This window comes from Nicotiana tomentosiformis, chromosome 4 (genome assembly GCF_000390325.3).
Source record: "Nicotiana tomentosiformis chromosome 4, ASM39032v3, whole genome shotgun sequence".
Lineage (NCBI taxonomy): Eukaryota > Viridiplantae > Streptophyta > Magnoliopsida > Solanales > Solanaceae > Nicotiana > Nicotiana tomentosiformis.
The window spans coordinates 130,793,178-130,814,966 of NC_090815.1; the positions used below are offsets into that span (position 1 = coordinate 130,793,178).

The 21,789-nt window shown below is 39.9% G+C and overlaps 1 protein-coding gene across 5 annotated transcripts; it reads right to left on the reverse strand.

Annotated features, from left to right (window-relative positions):
* Positions 1-44: 44 nt before the first annotated feature.
* Positions 45-5,120, reverse strand: LOC104111001 (uncharacterized). 5 transcript variants are annotated; one of them, XM_018775885.3, is made up of 12 exons: positions 4,948-5,120; positions 3,818-3,965; positions 3,662-3,719; positions 3,180-3,301; positions 2,755-2,941; positions 2,490-2,668; positions 2,354-2,414; positions 2,166-2,235; positions 1,997-2,087; positions 1,546-1,899; positions 1,283-1,474; positions 45-709 (listed from the first exon to the last, which is right to left on the reverse strand). In XM_018775885.3, the coding sequence occupies exons 2-12, from the start codon at positions 3,911-3,913 to the stop codon at positions 287-289; spliced, it is 1,833 nt and encodes a 610-aa protein (XP_018631401.1). In that variant the 5' UTR covers positions 3,914-3,965; positions 4,948-5,120; the 3' UTR covers positions 45-286. The 5 variants fall into 5 exon arrangements, with proteins under 5 accessions (XP_018631401.1, XP_018631403.1, XP_018631402.1 ...); XM_018775887.3 differs by lacking the exon at positions 4,948-5,120 and adding an exon at positions 4,564-4,581; XM_018775886.3 differs by lacking the exon at positions 4,948-5,120 and adding an exon at positions 4,338-4,438.
* Positions 5,121-21,789: the final 16,669 nt, after the last annotated feature.

Here is a 21,789-nt window from a genome sequence, read left to right on the forward strand (position 1 = left end):
AAACGAAGAAGAAAACCTCTTCCAAGAAGTTCCACAATAATTAATTGAAAGTGAAACATAATATGCAACCTTTAATATGTGATATTATACTAGGACACAGCATCCAACAAGGAACACTAAATTTACTATAATTCTCCCTTCTTGTTGATCCTCCTTTTAATATATTCATTAAACAGAATGAACACTTAGTCTTGTCCATAAGCAAAGAAAAGAATAAATCAATTATGATTTGCAGGAGGCCTAATATAATCTTGATATTGGTAATATTGTCCCCTGGCTCTCAATCTTAAAGATGACCATTGCACAGCAGCTGCATTGAAGGCACCTTATTGGGGTAGAGTCCATGTCCATTTCCCTCGTAGCCAGAAGGGAAAAGGTAATATGGTCCTCTGTTCCTTGAAGTAGCTCGTGACAAAGAAATGGACATAAGCTCCTGCTCATTCAGAAAAACTGGAGCATGCTTGGAAGAAAGTGCTTCCATGGAGGAGGAAGAAGCTGTAAATTGAGCTTGAGAAGGTCCAAAGATAGGCATTTGTCGCCCTGCATTTTGCCAGTCTCGCATTTGTGAGGTAGAGACTGCAAACTTGTATTGAGCAGTGAAATGAGCGTTGTGTAGTTCATTCTGCTGCGATGTTTGTCTTGGCAAGGACATAGCAGTTTCAAGTGAAGGACGAGTTGATGCACCTCCAAGATATGGAGGCAGCAGAACCTGCAACTTAGCCATAAAAGAATCGCCTTAATCTTCTAAGCAATGTATTAATTAGTAGTGTCACCACATAAACTGACTTATTCCCAAATCCTTTTTTAAAAGATGCTGACCAGTAAAATGCAGCTGATCACACAATTATACCGATATTGTTCTCTAACATAAGCTTTTGTATGTATTGGTATATAAACACATAGATATGTATTTGCCTGGGCGGGTGTCTTTGCATAAACTACTGTTTATAGTCCGTTCATGGCTGTGGCAGATCCACCCACTGGCATTGTGTTGTTTTACATAATCAAGGCAACCAAAGGGTCCAGATTTAAGTATGTACTGTCCGAGTACTGATACATAAAGATACCTAAGCATTCTATTTACTTGTGGATTGCAAAAGCGGTTAAGTGGAAGCACATTTCACAAGCTGAGATCAACCCAAACAATGTGCAAGTACCTTAAGAATGGTCTAATTCAAGAAACTGAAGCTCTGGCAAACTAGTTATGCTTAAATGCAGCAAAGTAATTTTAATTAGAAGCCACCTGCTCTTTATAATAAAACAAAAAAAAACTAGAAGTCACCTGCTGAGCTGATGTTGTTGCAGGATGGAAACGGAAAGATGTAGATGAATAACCATTCTGGGGCAGCAAGAAATGCATGGCTGGATGGTCCTGTGAGGTTAGGGGCGCTTCAAGGTTATGACCAGCAATATTAGCACCGTTAGCACCTTTCATCACGTAACTTCTAGCTGACAATGACAGGAAATCTAAGTTCTGCCATTACAGAAAGTTGATTGTTATTGCATATCAATGAAGAATATCATACATTACTGAATATAACTAACCTGCTTTACTAAAAAATTGACCCCAGATGTTGTAGAAGCTTGTTGCTGCTCTTGAAGGAGTCTTTGGTGCAAAAGGATTGCATTTCTAACTTCAGTTTGATTCTTCTCAGTAGTAGAGCAGGCAATGCTGCCAGTAGAAACAATGCCATGCATATCATTCACCTTTCCAGTTAGGCAGTTCTGAATTAGGAGAGTCCCTTGCGTTGATCCATCGTGGGATGACAACTGAGAAGGATGCGAGGAGATGGTGTCTTCTCTTGCAGCAGTCTGTAAGACTTTAATCAGCTGACTTATATAAACATGAGCAGCACACCTCTTAAATGATTTTTTCAAATCAAGTGGAACTTGAGAATCCTGCAGAATCAAATCAAATCAGTGATCCTCATAATTGTTCAGAACGTAAATAAAGTACATAAGAGTAACTGAAAACCATATCAAAAAGCTACAACACCTTCACGGCTGGGAGAGAAGACTCTGCATTTTGAGCTTGAGCATCAGAGCCAGTGCTTCCAAACCACGCAGGAAATTTGGCAATTGGATACCTATCATTACTCAGTGCATGAGAGGCCAAATAATATTTGTAGGCAAAAGAAAGAGTGTGGTAAGAAATGGGAAATTACTGTTGTAAAAAACCAAATTTGTCCAAACAAGGCGACCCTCCTGCAGACAAGCCTGGCCACAACAATGAACCTGATAAAGAAAAACGACATTTCTGTTATGTGTAGATATTAATACGATAATTTGGATGGCACTGTCTCTGATATATGTACAAATATTCATTAGAAAATTGGTAACTTGCAGGGTATACCATTATTCCTCTTCTCCTTGAGCGTGTTCAGTTGGTTGGCTTGAAATCCACAGGCAACAACCTAAATAGAAGAAATGTAAGATCAACATCTATGTCACGTATTAACCATACATAAAAATGTCCAAAAGAAACCTACTGGTTGCAATGAAATTTCAAGTTGCTCTGTGCTGATGGATGTATCACACTGGGAAGCATCCTCAGATGATTTTAATTTGGCAGCTTCTCCAGCTGAAACAGCCACTTCTGGAAACTGCTTAGAAACTTCATCATTGAATTGGGAGCTAGTTGTCATTATCTCCTGCTCTTCCCCTACCACTACACCATTCATGAAATGTACTTTGTTTAACAAATGACCAATTATGGAAGATACTAACACATAAACAAAGAATAAACAAGCAGACCTTCATTTGCAATCACAGAAGCCTCAGCTTCTTTTAACGCTGATTTCACTTCTGACAGTTGACTATTTATTTTGCTTAAGCTCGAGGTACCAGTGTCTGGGATCATACCAGCCAAAGCATTTAAGGTTTCAGCCACTTCTTCTTCATCTTTGGTGATTGGCCCTTCAAGCTCCTTTAAACACCGAGTCTGCATTAAGAATTTTTATCAATTTAAAATTTCCATTGAATTGCATATTAAAGGTAGGGTTAAGGTCTGCGTACACTCTGCCCTCCCTAGACCACACTTGTGGGACTACACTGGGTATGTTTTTTTTTTTTTTTTTTTTCATTGAATTGCACATTATTCAATTGTTTGATGAAGGAACCATAGAGGCAAAGAGATCTATAGTAAACGAAAAAAGCTGCAAAATTTACGAGTCTCTAACCAAATTAAGCTTGGACTTGTTGACATCTTTCCTTAGTGTTTCAACTCCATCTAACATGTAATTCAGCTTTTTGGAAACTGGCAAAGGCGGAGTGATGGACTGGCAACTTCTCTTCTTGATAGCTACAAACAGAAATAAATTCTCTTAACAGAGTTAAAATTGTTTGATCCTTATATAAAACTTTATGATTAATTCAAAGTCCACAGTGTTACTTAAACAAGAAATACTTTTTAACTTTACACGAGAGTAAAATAAGAAACTTAGCATGTGCAATCACCCAATTGCAGATTGAATACCTATTAAGTTCTCATGCTTAAAAAGAAAGAAAAAGTGAAACGGAAATTACTATAATTAAAAAAAGAAAGCAACAAATGTACTAATTACCAAGCACTGACTCCAATTAACACAGAACTATTCCAGTAAACAAACATAAGCAAGTGATTAATTTCCAAATTGAAATCACTAAAAAAAAAAAAAAATACCTGAACGTAGTTTCCTAGGAACAGAAGCATGATCTACTCCATTACACTCATCAAAAAACTGCAAATTCAAAAGATTTTACAATTAAATAAGACTAAATATTATTTACAATATTTCCAATTATAGATTGATATACTAATTGAGCTAAAATTTCCCACCTTTTTGGGAAATCTAAACCGCTTCCTAACAGCACCATTAGAATGAATCTCATCATCAGCTTCGGACCTTAAACAACTCATGTCAGTGTTGTTCATTTTCACCTTTGTTTTCTTCAATTTATGACATTTTCTTCATTACAATCTAAACCTTCAAAGCAAAACCCAGTAATATTATCAGAGCCAATTGAGAGAAAACAGAACTTATAAGAAAACTCAAGAGAAAAAGAAGGATAAAGAACTACTAACAGATAACGAAAAAGAAGAGATTAAAAAAAAAAAAAAAAGAAGGAAAAAGGTGGAATGCAATACGACACGCGTTACTCAACCTTGCAAACACCAAAAAATACAGATGAATGAAATAAGAATAAAAGAATATTTACAGAAACAGACAATACATACATTGATGGTTTTTGTTGTTTAGTAACCGTTGATCTTTTAATACTGAAAGACTAAAAAGCAATTGCGTTAAAATTAAAATTTTCATATTCATCAAATTTACACTTCACAGCTTTAGCATTACCAATTTGCTTCCACCAAATAGCCTCGCGTCTGTTACAATAATTTAAACAGAAGAAAACCTCCAAATTACAGAGCTTTTTGTAGTAAATCTAAAATAACCAGAACCTACAAATCAGAGGTTTTTGGGTTTTACAGTAACTAACAATTTAGAAGAAGGAGCTGAAGAAGAAGAAGAGGTAAAAAGTTACAGTAAACAACAGAAAAATGGTACTAAAAAAGATTTTTACCAGAAGAAAAGTGAATTGGGTCCTTTCCTTTTATTATGTACAAAACGAATCGGGTTCTGTCGCAGTTGTACTCACTCACTCATCAAACACCAGAAAAAGAAAGAAAGAGAGAGAAAAACAAAGCACACGCAAAGTACTCACATCAAATAAAAATAGAAAAAGCGTACTTATAACCAATCTCAATACATTTAATAAATTAATATCCATAACTATCACAAATCAACAATTTGTACTGAAATTAACATTTCTGCTTTTTTATTTGGATTGTAGGTACATTTTCTTCGTACTATCTCAGAAAATAAGAATCTCACTCTTTCAGATCGACATAACAAAATTAAAAAAATGCAGAAAATAAGGAAACCAGAACACATTGCAATTACTTACTCATTTCCAGAGAATGATGAAAAATCCAGCTTATAATCTGTTGCAATTCATAGTAACGATTTTAGAGCTGAGAATATTTCTGCTTAACAAACGGAAAAACCGAAGCTTTCGCTTCTGATTACCCGATTCTCAGAAGATTTCACAAAACGGTCAGTCACACACACACACACACTGAGTTCTGTTTTCTCTTTTTCTGCGTTTTATAAGGAATATATTAATTATTACGTCATCGCATTATCTACGGACTAGAGCAACGTGATTTTCCCCGCCGTTGGATCAAAAGGCCGATAATCCCACGTGTCATCTACGTGGCCAAAGTGTTTCTTACATAAGTTGCCAGCGTGTATTTTGACAAGCCGAGCCGGAAAGAGGAAAGATCGGCGAGTTATTAATTACTACGGCGATTTTACGATTTTAGTGCTTTGGGTGGGGTCCACGTATGGTAATGATTTGATTCTCTGGCGCTGGGTGAAATGGGAGGGATTCATGAATGATGCGTGAAGTTGAGATCAAATCAGTTGAAAGAGACAAATGAAATGACTAATTTAGCCTTTCATTCGGAGTTTGAATGACCAGAGTATCCCTCCAGTTGCAAGAAGTGGAAGGAAGGAGCCATTGAAAATTACTCCTTCCGGTACTTTTTATTTTAAATTTGGTACCTGTTAAAATAATTTAATAACATTGATTGCAAGATATATTTCATCTTATTATGCTTAGCTTCTGTTTAAATAAGTTATTAAAGAATATATGTTAGTCTTAAATAGGGGACAAGCTACTGTATTGGGTTGAATACATTACGGTATGCCGCCACCAAAAAGGGACACGTGGAATCAAAATCGGGAGACGGAAAAACGGACACAACTACCTCGTGTATCACCGAGAAAGGCAAGTTCATAAACGCATTAAGCATGCTACGTCCGGTGGTATTTAATGATGAATATTCCACAGCATTAAAGAGTAACAGCTCATTAAAGAAAGTTGGGCATTTATGTTTACTATTAGGCTTCCATTATCACACTCCAATAATTGTCATTAGTGGTGGCCCCGACCATTATGCCCACTGAGCTATAAATAATGGGCTCAACGATCATTGTAAGTGACCGATTTTTTCTGGATTACATTGGAGATATCCTATACAGCATTTTGATACCATGTTTCTCTCTCTCGCTTGTTGGTCTTATTATCATTGTGTCCGAAAACTCTGTTCCCGGGCTCTCCAAATCTATCATTTTATCTACATTTTGAGCTAAGTATCTTGGATCCAAAATGATTAATTCATTATCTTCTGGGATCAAATTGATTCATCTGTCTAGAAACCATAAACAAATTCAACTGTACTATTTTTCAGGTAAATAGTTTGGCGCCCACCGTGGGGCCTAGACAGTCGTGTGGTTAAGTTGATCCTTACCTTTTTCACTCACAAGCTTTGATCGTTCTTGTCTTAGCAAAATCACAAAGAATGGCAATTAATACCATTAATAACACTAGCAATCCTGAGGTTCAAGGGGAATACCCCCATTTTGAGGACTCAATCAGCGACACTCGTAATGAGGGAGAAGATGCCACACCGGTGTATGACGGGCGGTACCCCAGACAAGTACTGGAGGCGACTCTAGATGATGCTGACCAGGGGCACGTAGCAGACGCGGTAAGGATCATGCAATAGCAACATGTAATCATTCTAGACCACCTCACGCGGTAGGATCAGGTTATGACGGAGTTAAAATAGGCGCTATCAGGCGCTTCAAATAATGCAAACAGGCGAGATCTAGTTCCTCCCGTTGTTCCTACGAACCAAACAACGCAGAGAATCGACAACAACACTCCCAGAGGCGAAGTTGGCTCCGACGGGGCTGGGGGGAGTAGATCTAGCCTCAACAGCGATAAAGATCCGTTCAAGAAGGAACTCTTGCGGTTCATAAATGAAGTAAATGCCCGCATGGACCAAATCTCGGGAGTACCTCCAGTATTAAAAGGCCCGAGTTTGAAGAAGTATATCTAATTACCGTACATACCGATTGCGGCCCCGGAATTAATCCCAAAGCGATTCAGAATGCCTGAAGTACCAAAATACGACGGGACCTCAGATCCACAAGAGCACATCACCACCTACAAAATGACGGTAAAAGGAAATGATCTGGCTCCTCAGGAAATCGAGTCCGTGTTATTGAAGAAATTTGGTGAGACTCTCACGAGGGGAGCCTTGACATGGTACTCATTATTTTCCGAGCATTCCATAGATTCCTTCGAAATGCTCGCGGATTCGTTCATCAAGGCCCATGCCGGTGCCAGAAAGGTATAAGCCCAAAAGGCCGACATATTCAGGATCGCGCAGGGAGAATCTGAGTTATTACGAAGATTCGTTAGCCGGTTCCAGAAGGAAAGGATGTTATTATCGGCAGTCCCGGATGAATGGGCAGCTGAAGCGTTCACTAAGGGTTTAAACCCGAGGAATTCAGATGCTTTCCGAAAGCTGAAGGAAAGCTTGCTTGAGTTTCAAGCAACGACTTGGGCGGATGTCCACAACCGGTACGAGTCGAAAATAAGGATCGAAGACGATCATGTTGTCTTTGCGTCATCGACCAAAGGACCGGAGAAGAATGGGAAAAAAATAAAAGATGGTATTGACTCAGATAGGCAGACCTCAACGGGCCGGTTTTCGCCCTAAGAGCAGACAGAAGGTCGTGACAGGAGCTTCCGGACATCGGAAAAGTTTACCATTGATAGGAGGATTGATCGGGGGCGGAACAACAGATCGATGCAGGATAGTGAAATCTCGGGACCACGAGATTCTTCTTATCCAAAGTTATCAGAGTATAACTTCAACGTCAGCGTGGTGGAGTTAGTGTCGGCTATGAGAGATATCAAAGAGCACGATTCCCGAGACCTATGAGGTCCGATCCCGACTAGAGGAACTCAAATTTATGGTGTGAATACCACGACACTAATGGCTTCGGACTGGGGGCTGCCGGCACTTCCAGAAAGAAGTGACAACGCTGTTAAAGAATGGTCACCTCATAGAATTATTGAGTGACCAAGCCAAAAACAACTATGGCCGGGACATGGGCGATGCGCAAACCTCAAAATCAGGAAAGGAACCTCCACGCCAAACGATCAACATGATCTTCAGAGGGGATGAGATCAATGGGATCACCTTCTCATCCGCAAAGAAGACAAAAATCTCAATAACCCATAACAAGAGGCTCCGGGAAGATGATATCCCGTTCACGGATGAAGATATGGATGGACTACTACTGCCGCACAATGACGCACTGGTAATCTCTTTAAATGTGTTAAAGTTTAAAATTAAACGTATTTAAGTGGATCCAGGAAGTTCCGCTAATATCATACAATGGAGAGTTCTGGATCAAGCTAAACTCACCGGGAGCATCATCCTGGTGACAAAGCTCCTTGCTGGATTCAACCTCGCAAGCATGACAACCCCAGGGGAAATTTTACTGCTCACGGAGGCCGAGGGCATATCAAAGACGGCTCTCTTTGAAGTAATAGATGGAGACATGGGCTATAATATCATCTTGGGAAGGCTGTGTCTATACGAGATGAAAGCTGTGCCTTCGACGTACCACCAATTGCTGAAATTTTCCACACCCGAGGGGATCAAACAGGTGAGAGGTGATCAACCGGCCGCAAGAAAGATGAACATGATATCGATCTCCCATAGCAAAGGAAAGGAACCTGCGACATAGCAGTTATCGGAACCGGCTTCCGCCCCCGAACCAGAGGGAGTTTCCCCGGAGATAAAGAAGTCGGAGCAATATCAAGTCCAAAGGTACTTCTAAGTACCAGAAGAAACGGACGCGATGAAATCCAAGGTAGAAGAACTAGAGCAGGTTACACTGTTTAAAAAATTCTCAGAAAGGAAATTCCATTTGGGAACAGGACTACACCCAGAGCTCAGGTCAGATTTTATTAAATTTCTTAAAATTAACGCAGATTGTTTTGCATGGTCGCACGAGGATATGACAGGAATCCCAACAGAGATAGCCATGCACAATTTAAGCTTGGACCCGAGCATACCTCCGGTAAGGAAAAAGAAGTGCCTTATTGCATAAGCAAGGAATAAATTCGTCAGAGAAGAGGTAACCCGTCTACTTAAGATTGGTTCAATCCGAGAGGTAAGATATCCGGGCTGGCTAGCTAATGTGTTAGTAGTTCCTAAGAAGAATAATAAATTTTGCATGTGCGTAGATTATAAAGATCTTCATAAGGCATGCCCAAAGGACTTGTTCCCATTGCCAAATATCGATCAAATGATCGACGCTACGGCCGGGAACGAGTTAATGAGTTTTCTCGATGCCTATTCCAGGTACAATCAAATCAAGATAAACCCGGAAGACCGGGAAAAGACTTTGTTTATAACAAATTTTGGTACGTATTGTTAAAATGTAATGCCCTTCGGATTAAAAAATACCGGAGCCACTTACCAACGGCTCATAAATAAGATATTCGAAAAATAAATAGGAAAAACTATGGAGGTATATATAGACGATATGCTCGTTAAGTCTCTGTATGCAGGTAACCACCTGAGGTATCTGCAAGAAACGTTTGACACACTGAGAAAGCATAATATGTAGCTTACTCGAGGTCGGATCAGGTAAATTCTTAGGATTCCTGGTCTCACAAAGAGAAATTGAGGTAAATCCCGACAAAATTAAGGCCATTGAGGACATCCCGGATCAATTATTCAACGTAAATGAAGTATAGAGACTCACAGGCAGATTAACGGCTTTGAGCAGGTTCATTTCCCAGTCATCGAAAAAGTGTCATCGTTTCTTCGCACTGCTCAAAAAGAAAAACAACTTCGAGTGGACGCCAGAGTGTCAACAAGCCTTGAAAGAATTGAAGAAATACTTGTCAAGCCCTCCGTTGCTCTCGAAACCTAAAGAAGGAGAAACATTGTTGGTCTACCTGGCGGTCTCAGAAGTTGCGGTAAGCACAGTTTTAGTCCAGGTGGAAAAATATACACAATTCCCCACATATTACGTTAGTAAAATTTTAACTCGAGCAGAAACACGCTAGCCACATCTGGAAAAGTTGGCCTTAGCTCTCGTGGTAGCCACCCGAAAGCTGAGGCCCTACTTCTAATGCCACCGGATAAAGGTGGTGACTGCTTTTCCTTTCAGGAATATAATCCATAAACCCGAGCTCTCGAGTAGATTGGCCAAATGGGTCGTTCAAATGAGCGAGTTCGACATAGAATATAAGCCAAGGGCAACGATTAAATCACAAGTCCCGGCTGACTTCGTGGCCGATTTCAGCCCGGGACTATTGCCTCTGGCTGCCAAAGAGGCAATAATGGTGTCAGAACCGGCATCGGGAGTTTGGACCTTATTCACATACGGAGCTTCAAATGTGAAAGGGTCCGAGCTCGAAATAGTCCTAGTCACACCTTCGGGGGAAACCTTAAGGCAAGCCTTCAGGACGGTTAATTTAACTAACAATGAAGCAGAATACAAAGCTTTGATTGTAGGGCTCGAATTGGTCCGGGTGCTCGACTCCGAAGCCATCAACATCAAATGTGACTCGCAGCTGGTGATAAATCAGGTCTACAAAATTTTTGACACCAAAGATGAGCGAATGCAACAATACGTGGTAAAGGTTAAGGCCTTGTTATCACGATTCCGAGAGTGGTCAATAACCCACATCCCGAGGGAAGAAAACGCGGAAGCAGATGCATTAGCAAATCTGGGCTCATCGACAAAAATTCAAGGACCAGAATCGGGGGCGGTAGTTCAACTGATGAACTCAGCCTTGGACACGAATGGATATTATGAGGTGAATTCGGCCAATCTAGTCTGGGACTGGAGAAACGAGATAATTGATTATCTCGAGCACGAGAAACTGCCCAAAGACCCCAAAGCATAAAAAATGATGCGCACCAAAACCGCGCGATACAGCTTCGACAAAGGCCAATTGTATAGAAAATCATTCCAAGGCCTGCTGGCCCGATGCTTAGGAGCATCACAAGCCAACTACGTAATGAGAGAAATCCATGAAGGAATATGCGGCAACCACTCGGGCGCAGATTCTTTGGTGCTGAAATTAGTCCGGACGGGGTATTATTGTCCCCGTATGGAACAAGATGCCCAGGACTTTGTGCGAAAATGTGATAAGTGCCAACGCCAAGCACCACTAGTAGATCAACCAGCGAAACTACTGCATTCAATTCTGTCCCCATGGCCATTCATGAAATGGGTGATGGACATCGTCGTCTCGCTACCACCGGCTCCTGGAAAGGTAAGGTTTCTTTTAATTTTAACTGACTATTTTTTCAAATGGGTGGAAGCAGGTCCTTATCAAAGGATCGAAGAGCACGAAGTAGTTGACTTCCTGTGGGAGAATATAATTTGCAGGTTCGGAATACCGAAGGAGATTGCATGCGACAACGGGACACAATTTATTGGTGCAAAAGTTACAAAATTCCTTGAAGATTTGAATATAAAAAGGATTACCTCTTCACCTTACCATCCAAGCGCAAATGGACAAGTGGAGTCAACAAACAAAACAATTGCGCAAAATCTAAAGAAAAGGCTAGAAGCAGCAAAAGGCCGATGGCCCGAAGAGTTACCGGGAGTGCTATGAGACTACCGAACAACGGCCAAGTCAAGCACAGGAGAAACCCCTTTTTCCCTAGTGTATGGAGCAGAAGCTTTGATACCGGTGGAAGTAGGGGATCCAACCTTAAGGTATTTACAGGTAGATGAAGAGTCAAACAACGAAGCAATGCTAATCAACTTAGAACTGCTCGAGGGACGCAGGGACTTGGCGCATATTAGAATGGCAGCCCAAAAGCAGAGAATGGAGCGGTATTACAATCAAAGAACCAACCTTCATTATTTCAAAGTGGGAGACTTGGTCTTGAGGAAGGTGACTCAGAACACCCGAGAACTCAACGCCGGCAAATTAGCCTCTACATGGGAAGGCCCTTACTGGGTTTCAGCTATCACTGGTAAAGGGTCATACGAGTTGGAAACCGCAACGGAGACAGTTTGCCCAGCAACTGGAACGCGACTCATCTTAAAAAATATTACTGCTGACAAACAACAGTCAAACGAAAAGTATGTGCTGCACTCTTTTACCCTTCGTTCTATTTTTTTTTATCCCAATTAGGTTTTTTCAGATAAGGTTTTTAACGAGGCAGCGACCGCAAGCATACTACAAAAACAACAGTAATAAGACCTAGATGACAAGGCAAACAAACAAGTCTCCACTCGGGGATGGTCAGATAATATTTTATTCAATTGCAGATTCCCACCGGGAAGATAAGTTTGCTACCAAACAGAGGTTACCCAACCATTCACAAGTACAAACCATTAGAAGATTGTTAGGTATTATTTCGCTCAATGGAATAATTTCCTAATGGAAAGCAAAATATGTTAACGAGCAAGGGACTACGTAGCAATTCATCGGTGGAACCTTTGAAGATACAAGACTTCTAGTGTTCCAATTCGCATTCTTCGCATTAGAACACTGGAGGGAGGGAAAATGATATGAAATAATGATATGATTACATGACAACACTGAATGCCACGTCAACCGGGAATGGAAATTCGGCAAGGAAACACTGAATGCCATGTCAACCGGGAATAAAAATCCGGCAAGGCAACACCGAATGCCACGTCAACCGGGAACAAAAATCCGACAAGGCAACACTGAATGCCACGTCAACTGGGAACGAAAATCCGGCAAGGCAACACTAAATGCCACGTCAACCGGGAACTAAAATCTAGCAAAGCAACACTGAATGTCACGCATCATCAGGACCGGGGACTGCGCAACCAGTCCCGTAGAAACAAGTCGCACAAGATAGTCACAAGTCATGGAAACTTCTTTTCTACATAGCAAAATGCTTATGTAAACTATGAAAACAGAAGGAATGAAATGAAATCCTTTTGCTTTTATCTTATTTCTTGTCTGAACAATGAGCTAATTTTGTCATTTAAAAGTTAAACAAGTACTTCAAATGTTAGTACCGTATTGAACATGAGACGTCCTCTTCAAGAGCACCGTAAATATAAGAGGTCCCTCTCTTATAAAAAAAATACCCTTCCATTAAAGGGTTGGCTCCGGAAGAATATATGCCCGGAACCAAAAATGCTATCGGGAAAAAATACACCCGAAGCAGCATATAAAAAAAGACGCAGAAACCAAACTCGTGAAAATACTTAGTGAAACCCTCATGTAAAAGGGATAATTCTCGGAGACAGAAGCATACATGAGCATACCCTATTTTATTGATTGACGAGATGCGAGACGGTATAAATGTGCAATTAGAAGTATGACGGCAGACCTTGGAATCTAAAGGTTTCAAGTTGAGCAGGACCAAGACAGAATACTTGGAGTGTAAGTTCAGTGGCGATACTCAAGGAGGGGAAGGAGAGGTGAGGCTGGACTCGCAGGTCATCTCTAGGAGAGGGAGTTTTAAGTACTTTGGGTCTATTATTCAGGGGGTGGGGATATTGATGAAGATTTCACACATCGTATTGGGGCGGGATGGATGAAATGTAGACTCGCTTCCGGTATTTTGTGTGACAAGAAGGTGCTACCAAAACTTAAGGGTAAGTTCTATAAAGTGGTGGTCAGACCAACGATGTTGTATGGGGCTGAGTGTTGGCCAGTCAAGATCGCTCATGTCCAAAAGATGAAGGTATCAGAGATGAGGATGTTGAGATAGATATGCGGGCACACCAGGTTAGATATGATCAGAAATGAGGTTATTCGCGACAAGGTGGGTATGTCCCCTATTGAGGACAAGATGCGGGAAGCTCGGCATAAGTGGTTTGTTCATGTGAGAAAGAGGAGCACAGACGCCCCGGTGAGGAGGTGTGAAAGGTTGACATTGGAGGGCCTACAAAGAGGTAGAGGTAGGCCAAAGAAGAGGTGGGGAGAGGTGATTAGGCAAGACATGGCGCAGCTTCAGCTGACCGAGGACATGACCCTTGATAGGAAGGTATGGAGGTCGAGGATAAGGGTAGTAGAGTAGGTAGTCTAGAGTGTTCATAACAATAGTATGGGTACGCAGTCTCAGTTTCTGTTGGTAGTAGGTTTCTGTTATTTTCTTTCATTGTTGACCACCTTACTATCTTGTTGTTTTATCCTGCTTTTATATGGCTTTTTGGTACTGTCCATTCTCGCCTATATTTTCATTAATATGGTTCTTATACTTTTCAGAGCTGAGGGTCTATTGGAAACAACCTCTCTATCCTCACAAGGTAGGGGTAAGGTCTGCGTACACACTACCCTCTCCAGACCCCGCGGTGTGGGATAATATTGGGTATGTTGTTATTGTTGTATAGAAGCATACAGGAAAATATGTACGATATTCAAGCAAAAATAAGACTCAATCAAACATTTGAGCAAAAATCTGTCTTTATTTACAGGAATGTGCCAAAGGAAATACAAAACAGGGAAAGAAAAAGCTAAGCTACAGCATCATCGGAACCAGGAGGAAGAGAAGTATCCATATTCCCGGGAGCAATGGACATTTCAACCGATGGCTCAACATCTTCCCCAGCTTGGTCTTCGGCATCATCGCCTTCCGATTCCTCTTCAGTGTCTGAAATCTCGGAACCAGAATCAGAAGATCCTGGAACATCAGACCGCGCTGGGAGTCTATTTTTTGCAGCCAACTCAAGCTCGCGTGCCTTAGCAATTTCGGCATCAATATCAATAATACCATCTTTGGCTGCTTCTAGGTTTTTCTCCTCATGCTGTATATGGCACAAGTTTTTTCAACGACGAGGGAAGCCTCTCGGTGCCTGAGTTCTTCTTTAAGTTAAGTGATCTCGGCAGAAAGATTGTCCCGGATAGACCTAGCAGATTGGAGACTAACATCGAGATCACGGACAGTTGAACTATAGAGCTTGTTGTGCTCGATAGTTTTCTTATACCTCTCCTCCAACCGGGCATGTCTCACCCACGCGACAGCAAGCTCTTCGGCCTTAGAATTGAAGGCTAATTCTAAATTAGTTACCCTTTTAGCAGTAGCAACCTCTCGATCATTGGCAACAAGAATGGCATCCTGAACCTCAGCCCATTTAGCTTTGACTTCATCAAAGCTAGTCCTCAACGGCCTAATTTCCTGGCTAAGGATATCTACTTCCTGCACACTTTGCTGCAAGCGGGCTTCCAAAACAATGGCCTCAGTGGCCCTGGTTTCCAGTTTCGAGAGGCAAAGAACAGTCTGATCCCGTTCCGCCAAAAGCTGATCCCGTTCAGAAGAAAGTTCCTCCTTCTCACGGATTAACCTCTGTAGGCCCTTGGAAGCAAGAAAATTGGCCTGCAAGATAAGAAGAGGTAAAATTTAAAATGCACTCATTCATAAGCTGAAAAATAGCAGAGAAAGACAGAAACATACTGTTGCGGCATTATGCATGGCATTATTCAACAAACACTCTCTCGAGAGTGTCTGAATCTTTTTCCAATCCTTCTCTGAAGCCAGGGCTTCAGGTAATTCGCAAGATACACCGGTGGGAAAGAAAGTTGCACCCGGTAGAGACTGAGAGGGTAACATTCCTCCTCCTCTGAGAATCTTCAGAAGGGGCAGCATAATTTTGTCCCAAATTCCCATGAACAGGAGACTAGGGAAGAGGAACGCCTTCAGCACGGACATGTGAGGACGTTGGATATGATGTTGTTGGGGGTAAGTGAGGATGAAGATGGAAAATATGTAGCAGCTGCTGGTGGCAAAAAAGGTGATGATAAAGCTGGTAAAGGAGAAGAACGGGGAAACAACTGCATCGAAGGCATCACTGGTTGTTGGGTGCTCACCAACCGAGGACGCAAGGACCTGGTACTCTGCCTCATAGTACCGGGCACAACGATTGGGGCCCGAGAATGGGAATTGGCATTTTACACCAAATCAAACTCTCCCCAAAGTGCCGAGACATCATCCTCGACGGATGTGACTGCATCAACAAGTTGAGCATCCTATTGAGAGGATAAGGATCGTTGTCTTCTATGAAGAGAAGCTCCCTTATCACTAGCTTCTTCATCATCAATCACTACAGTGTCTATGACTAGCCTGGAGGGAGGACCAACCAATGTCGCCACCTAGGATGATTCGGGGGCATAAACCTTTGCCCTCTTATTCTTCTACCCGGCCGCAGAGGAACACCTTCTTTTTGGTTGCTTGTTCTCTGACGGGAACTCCGTGAAGAAATATTTATGCCAGGAGTAGACCCGGAGGCACCCATTCGAGCAAGCACCTCATGGAGCAGCCTCGCCGCATCAGTAGGGTCGGCCAAAACATCCTTTTTGGGGATCTCGATTGAGCTCGGGGGTAGACCTAATTTTACAAACAAGTCAGGAGATTCAGCCAAATTCCACATATACAAAAACTAAAGCAAAGCAAATTATAGTTACTATGATTTTTGGCCTTCCACCCGTATTTGATGGGTAGTTCTTTCCACAAGCGAATTTCGGGCGTGGTGATGTCCAAGATCTTTTAAACCCACCGGTCCAAGCCTTCTACCACCGGTGGGACCCATCGAGTCGCTATAACATACAAAAGTTGAAAAATCAATACAGGCATAAAAATATTTAGGAGGGGAGAACGTATTGAAAGAAACTTACGGGAACGGTTCCAAGCAACCAGAAAGGATGAGGCCGTTATTGGAATAATGTCACCAGAGGCAACTGCAATAAACCATTCCATCCACCCTCGGTCATTGTCATCATCCATGCTGGATATCAAAGCATGGTGACCACGCTTGCAAAGATTTATCATCCCCCCGCGGAAGATCTTGGGGGAGTACAGATTCATTATGTGAGCCAATGTTAGCTCTTCTCTGGTTTCAAAGCACAAGCGCCGAAGGCAGGCAACCGTCCTCCATACAGAGGGGCTTACCTTTGCCAAACATACCTGGTAGCGAAGACAAAATTCCGCTATCACGAAATCAAGTTCCTCACTCAAAGAAAACGTACCCAAGGTAAAAGGGTATGTGTAAAAATATGTGAAACCCTATCTGGGAAGGGTCACTCGCTCCGATAGGTCGGGAATGATGATGTCCAAATTTGGGCAGCAGCAGTCTTCCTTCACAGTATGGATACTGGAAGGACGAATGGAAGACGGGTACCTGCTAACCGCCTATGTACTGGGGTTATTAGTGGGAAATTTTTCCTCCAAATTCTTCAAAGTACTGAGCCTTTTAGGGATTATGGAACTTATTGTTGGAGGAGCAGAATCTTCATTTTTTTTCTTACTCTTCGAAGAACCAGAACGTTTAGATGAAGAAGCCATTGGAAGAGGGGAAGAAAACGTTTTGTGTTTGGAAACAATTAGAGAAGAGATGTAGAACAGGGATGTAGGTTGGAAGTTCAACCAACTGGTGAAACCCAAAGGGAAAGGGAGTTGATACGTATAGGTAAAATTTTGGGCAGCTAAAATACTTAGCTCTAATTTCCTCGATAACCGGCAAATGGCGTGCTAAATCATTGGAGCATGTGTGTTCAAAGTATTAAATGCAGAGAGATGCGTCTAATCAACCATCAGTAACCTTCAAAAGGAATTATAGTAATTCCCATCAAAAGATGATTCTCACCAACTTTCCGACAACACAAAGTTATGTTACCGGAAAGCAATGGGACTGTCTGTATTGGGTAAAATACGTTACGGTACGTGGCCACCAAAAAGGGGACACATGGAATCAAAATCGGGAGACGGAAAACCGGACACAACTACCTCATGTATCACCGAGAAAGACAAGCTCATAAATGCATTAAGCATGCTGCGCCCGGTGGCATTTAATGAAGAATATTCCACAACATTAAAGAGTAACGACTCATTAAAGAAAGTTGGGCATTTATGTTTACCGTTAGGCTTTTATTATCACACTCCAATAGTTGTCATTAGTAGTGGGTCCGACCATTACTCCCACTAAGCTATAAATAATAGGCTCAATGATCATTGTAAGAGAACGGTTTTTCTGGATTACATTGGAGATATCCTATACAATATTTTGATACCATTTTTCTCTCTCTCGCTTGTTGGTCTTATTATCATTGTGCCCGGAAACCCTGTTCCCGGGCTCTCCAAATCTATCATTTTATCTACATTTTAAGCTAAGTATCTTGGATCCAAATTGATTTTTTCATTATCTTTTGGGATCAATTTGATTCATCTGTAACCACGAACGAATTTTCCAGGTAAACAACTACCAAATAAAAACGATAACTCTTCCTGAGGTCCCTTCGGACACCTAGATGTTTTTGTCGAGCTCGTCGCACGGAACTTGCTTAATTAATTTACTTTTTTTACTATAGTTTGCGAGCTATTGATTAAAGTAAGGTTTACCTGAAACACACCCTATCACGATTGTGAGTTCCCTAGTTTATACTATTTTTTTTAAAGAAGTAGGATGGTATGGATAATTTGTTAGACCGCACCATGAAATCGACTCTAATAGCCTCTTTGGCCAAGCTTCTCCTAGTTCAAAAGTGCTTTTTTAAAAAAAAATCTTTATTTGAAGTGTTTGGCCAAGCTTCTAGGAGGGGAAAAATGCTTTTGAGGAGAAGCAGAAGCAGTTTTGGAGAAACAGAAAAAAATAGCTTCTTCCGAGAAGCACTTTTGAGAAAAATATATTTAAAAGCACTTTTTTAAAAACTTGGTCAAACACTAATTGCTGCTTAGAAGTACTTTTTAAATTAATCAGCCAAATACAAACTACTTCTCACCAAAAGTACTTTGGAAAAAAAATACTTCTCAAAATAATATGATTTTTCCAGCTTGGCCAAACGGGCAGAGGCGGATCCAGGATTTCAGGAGGATGGGTGCACCACTACCCGACCACCGTTTGATTTGATTTTCTAAAATTTTACCATGAGCTGACAACAACTTGACAAGAAAAGAACAATCAATATTGTTATTACAAAAACTTATCATTCCATAGACAAATATCAATAAATGATAACATCGTTATTTATAGTTACAAATACTAAGCTCGATATAGTAAAATTAAATAACTAATCAAAAAGAGAGTGGTAAATGAAAAAAGAGGGAACTTGAAATTGAAAATATTCAAATTAATTTAAATTTCATTTTTTAGAGTTTTTGAAACTCAATGATTGAACAACCCAAAAACAGGATGAAAGATAGGGAACTGGGATTCGAACACTAGACCTAGGGGCCAATGGTGCACAAATCTACCACTACACCAAATATTCTTTTGACCATGGGTTCCCACATGGCAAATTAAGTAATTTATCCGAAAAATACCACTGTGATACATAGCTAGAGGGAGGGGAGCATGGGTTCACGTGCCCCATGCCCCTCCACGTGGATTCGCCTCTGCAAACGGGCTATAAGTCAGCTGTTTTTAACAAGTAAAAGTGGCGATGGGGATTATGATGCCAAAATGCACGTTAACCTAGACTCTAATACAGCCAAACCTCTCTATAACAACCTCGTTTGTTTCGATATTTTTTTGCTGCTATAGTGAAGTGTTGTTATAGAAAACATATATTATAACATAACATAAATCATTTTGTTTTGCTTAAATAAAAATTTGCCTAAAAAGGTCATTATTTAATAGTTTGCAAATGGATATTTATAGTTGAATCGAGGTTAAAATTTGATCTGGAATCGGAGAGAATTCGAAATTGAAGTTGCAGTTAAAGAGTGCATCTTAATTGTAGGATTTGAAATCCTTAACACTCACAAATCATTAAACTCTCATAATTTTTCTTTAGACAAAATTTATAACTTCTAAACTTATTCCTATTCCTAAAGTCATCTATGCTTTTAAGTTACTTTTATTAGCTTATTTATTCAATTATTAAATATTAATATTTCTATTAGTCGTTTTGCCCCTTCTTTTCTTAAGCCTAAATTTGATAAACAAATTCATGCTTTCTAAGTATTTATGTCGTCTCATTTTATTTGAAATTATTTAGCTGTCATACCTCTAATACTGGTATTTTTCAATTTTTTTTCTAATGTATACTTGACAAACCAATCATATTGATTACTTTTGTCGTCTGATCTTATTTGAATTTATGAAATTAGACATAACATTGCAATACTAATTATATTTGATATAAAATTAAGACTTAATGAAACTTATCCATTTGAAGAATACACTACTCCATGATCCATAAAACTACATTATTACTCAAAATATAAAATAGTTAGATTATGCAGAAATCTATAAAATTATAAATTAAAGATCTATCCGTAAAATATCTGAAAATCTCATCATGAGCCCAAGCTTTTGGGTCGTATGTATTTGGAGCCCATAAAAAGATGGCCTGGAATACACCTCAAAATGGTTTTAAAAAATAAAAAATAGCGAGATTTACAACTGGTAATTGAAAAATAGCCACAGCTTCAAAAGTAATCAAAATTTAGCCACTTTTTCATGTAAAGTTAAAATTTGAACAAAAACACCTTAAAAATCCAGAAATATTCCAGCATAATATGCTCGAGCTAGAATTTTTTTACATATGAGCTTCCAACATAATGTGTTGGAATTTTCATAATGTGTTGAAGTTCCAACATAATATGCGAGAAGTTGATATGCATGAATTCCATAATCCAACATATTATACTGGAACTTTCTGTGTGCTGGAGTTCCAACATAATATGCTGAATTTTATATGCAGAAACTCTATAATCCCGCATATTATGCTGGAACTTTTTGAGTTTCAGCAAAATAGTGGCCTTTTTTTAATGACTTTACAAACGCTGGCTATTTTTCAATTACCAGTCCAAAAACTGGCTAGCTCGTGCTATTTTCAGACATTGTTCAAATGAAGGTGCTGAACTCATGGCACTTGAATTTGCATTGGAATTATGTTTAGTAAGGAACTTGAACTTCAATCAATTTGAAACGGGTCCAACTTGGGTGAAAATTGATTTAACGTGGGAACACGAGATGAGATAATAAATAAAAAACTCGACGTTTCAGTCTACTGCATTACGAACTATAGTATATGGCTTATAGCAACTTCACGACATGTTCAAAACACGGTTAAGCACTCAAAAAATCAAAATAAAAGGTTGGGATATTACAAAATTGGTTAAATTATTTCCTAGTCAATTAAAATTCTTAAATGCCATTCCTCATTCCTCATGTACAAAAATGATTCTAGCAGCTTTTTACCTAATAAATGACTAACCTTTCCTCAAGATGGTAGTAATCTCAAAATGCTTAAATATCCTACCTTTTGTAAATAGAAAAGATTCTAACAGTTTTTTTCCTAATAAATTACTAACCTTTTTTCTCAAGATTGCTCTCAATCTAAAAATGGCTAAATTCCCTTCCTTTTGTAAATTTACCCCTTATAAATAGTGTATATTTTTTTTCTCTATTTTGTGCCAAGTCTAAACTCTAATCATATATATCAACACAGAATAAGCTGCAAATGGAGTTCCCTAAGTTCTTAGTTGTTTTCCTTCTCCTACTTGTCTCATTTTCAACTGCATCAAATTCTCTTGGTAAATACATAAGATCCTTTAATAAACTTTTTTTTTTTTTTTACTTTTGTTTGTTAATATTTTCCCTTTTTCTTTTATAAAAATTTAAACTAATTTTTTTGGGTGACAGGTCATATAAATGATTCAGGTAGGCCATTTTGCTTTAAGGCATGCACAGCTGACTTCACAGCGGAGGACTGCAACTTTGAATGCAAAGGCCAAGGTTTTTCAAATGGAGGATGTGACACATCTCAACGTTGTTGTTGTCACCAAAGTCTTGATGTATGAAATATGCATATTTAAAATAAAATATATAATAAAATAAATGAGCTTGTAATGGTTGTATTTTCTCTCCTTCTTTTAAGTGAAAAATGATCTTTCTTCACACTCCTTCCCTTGCTTTCTTT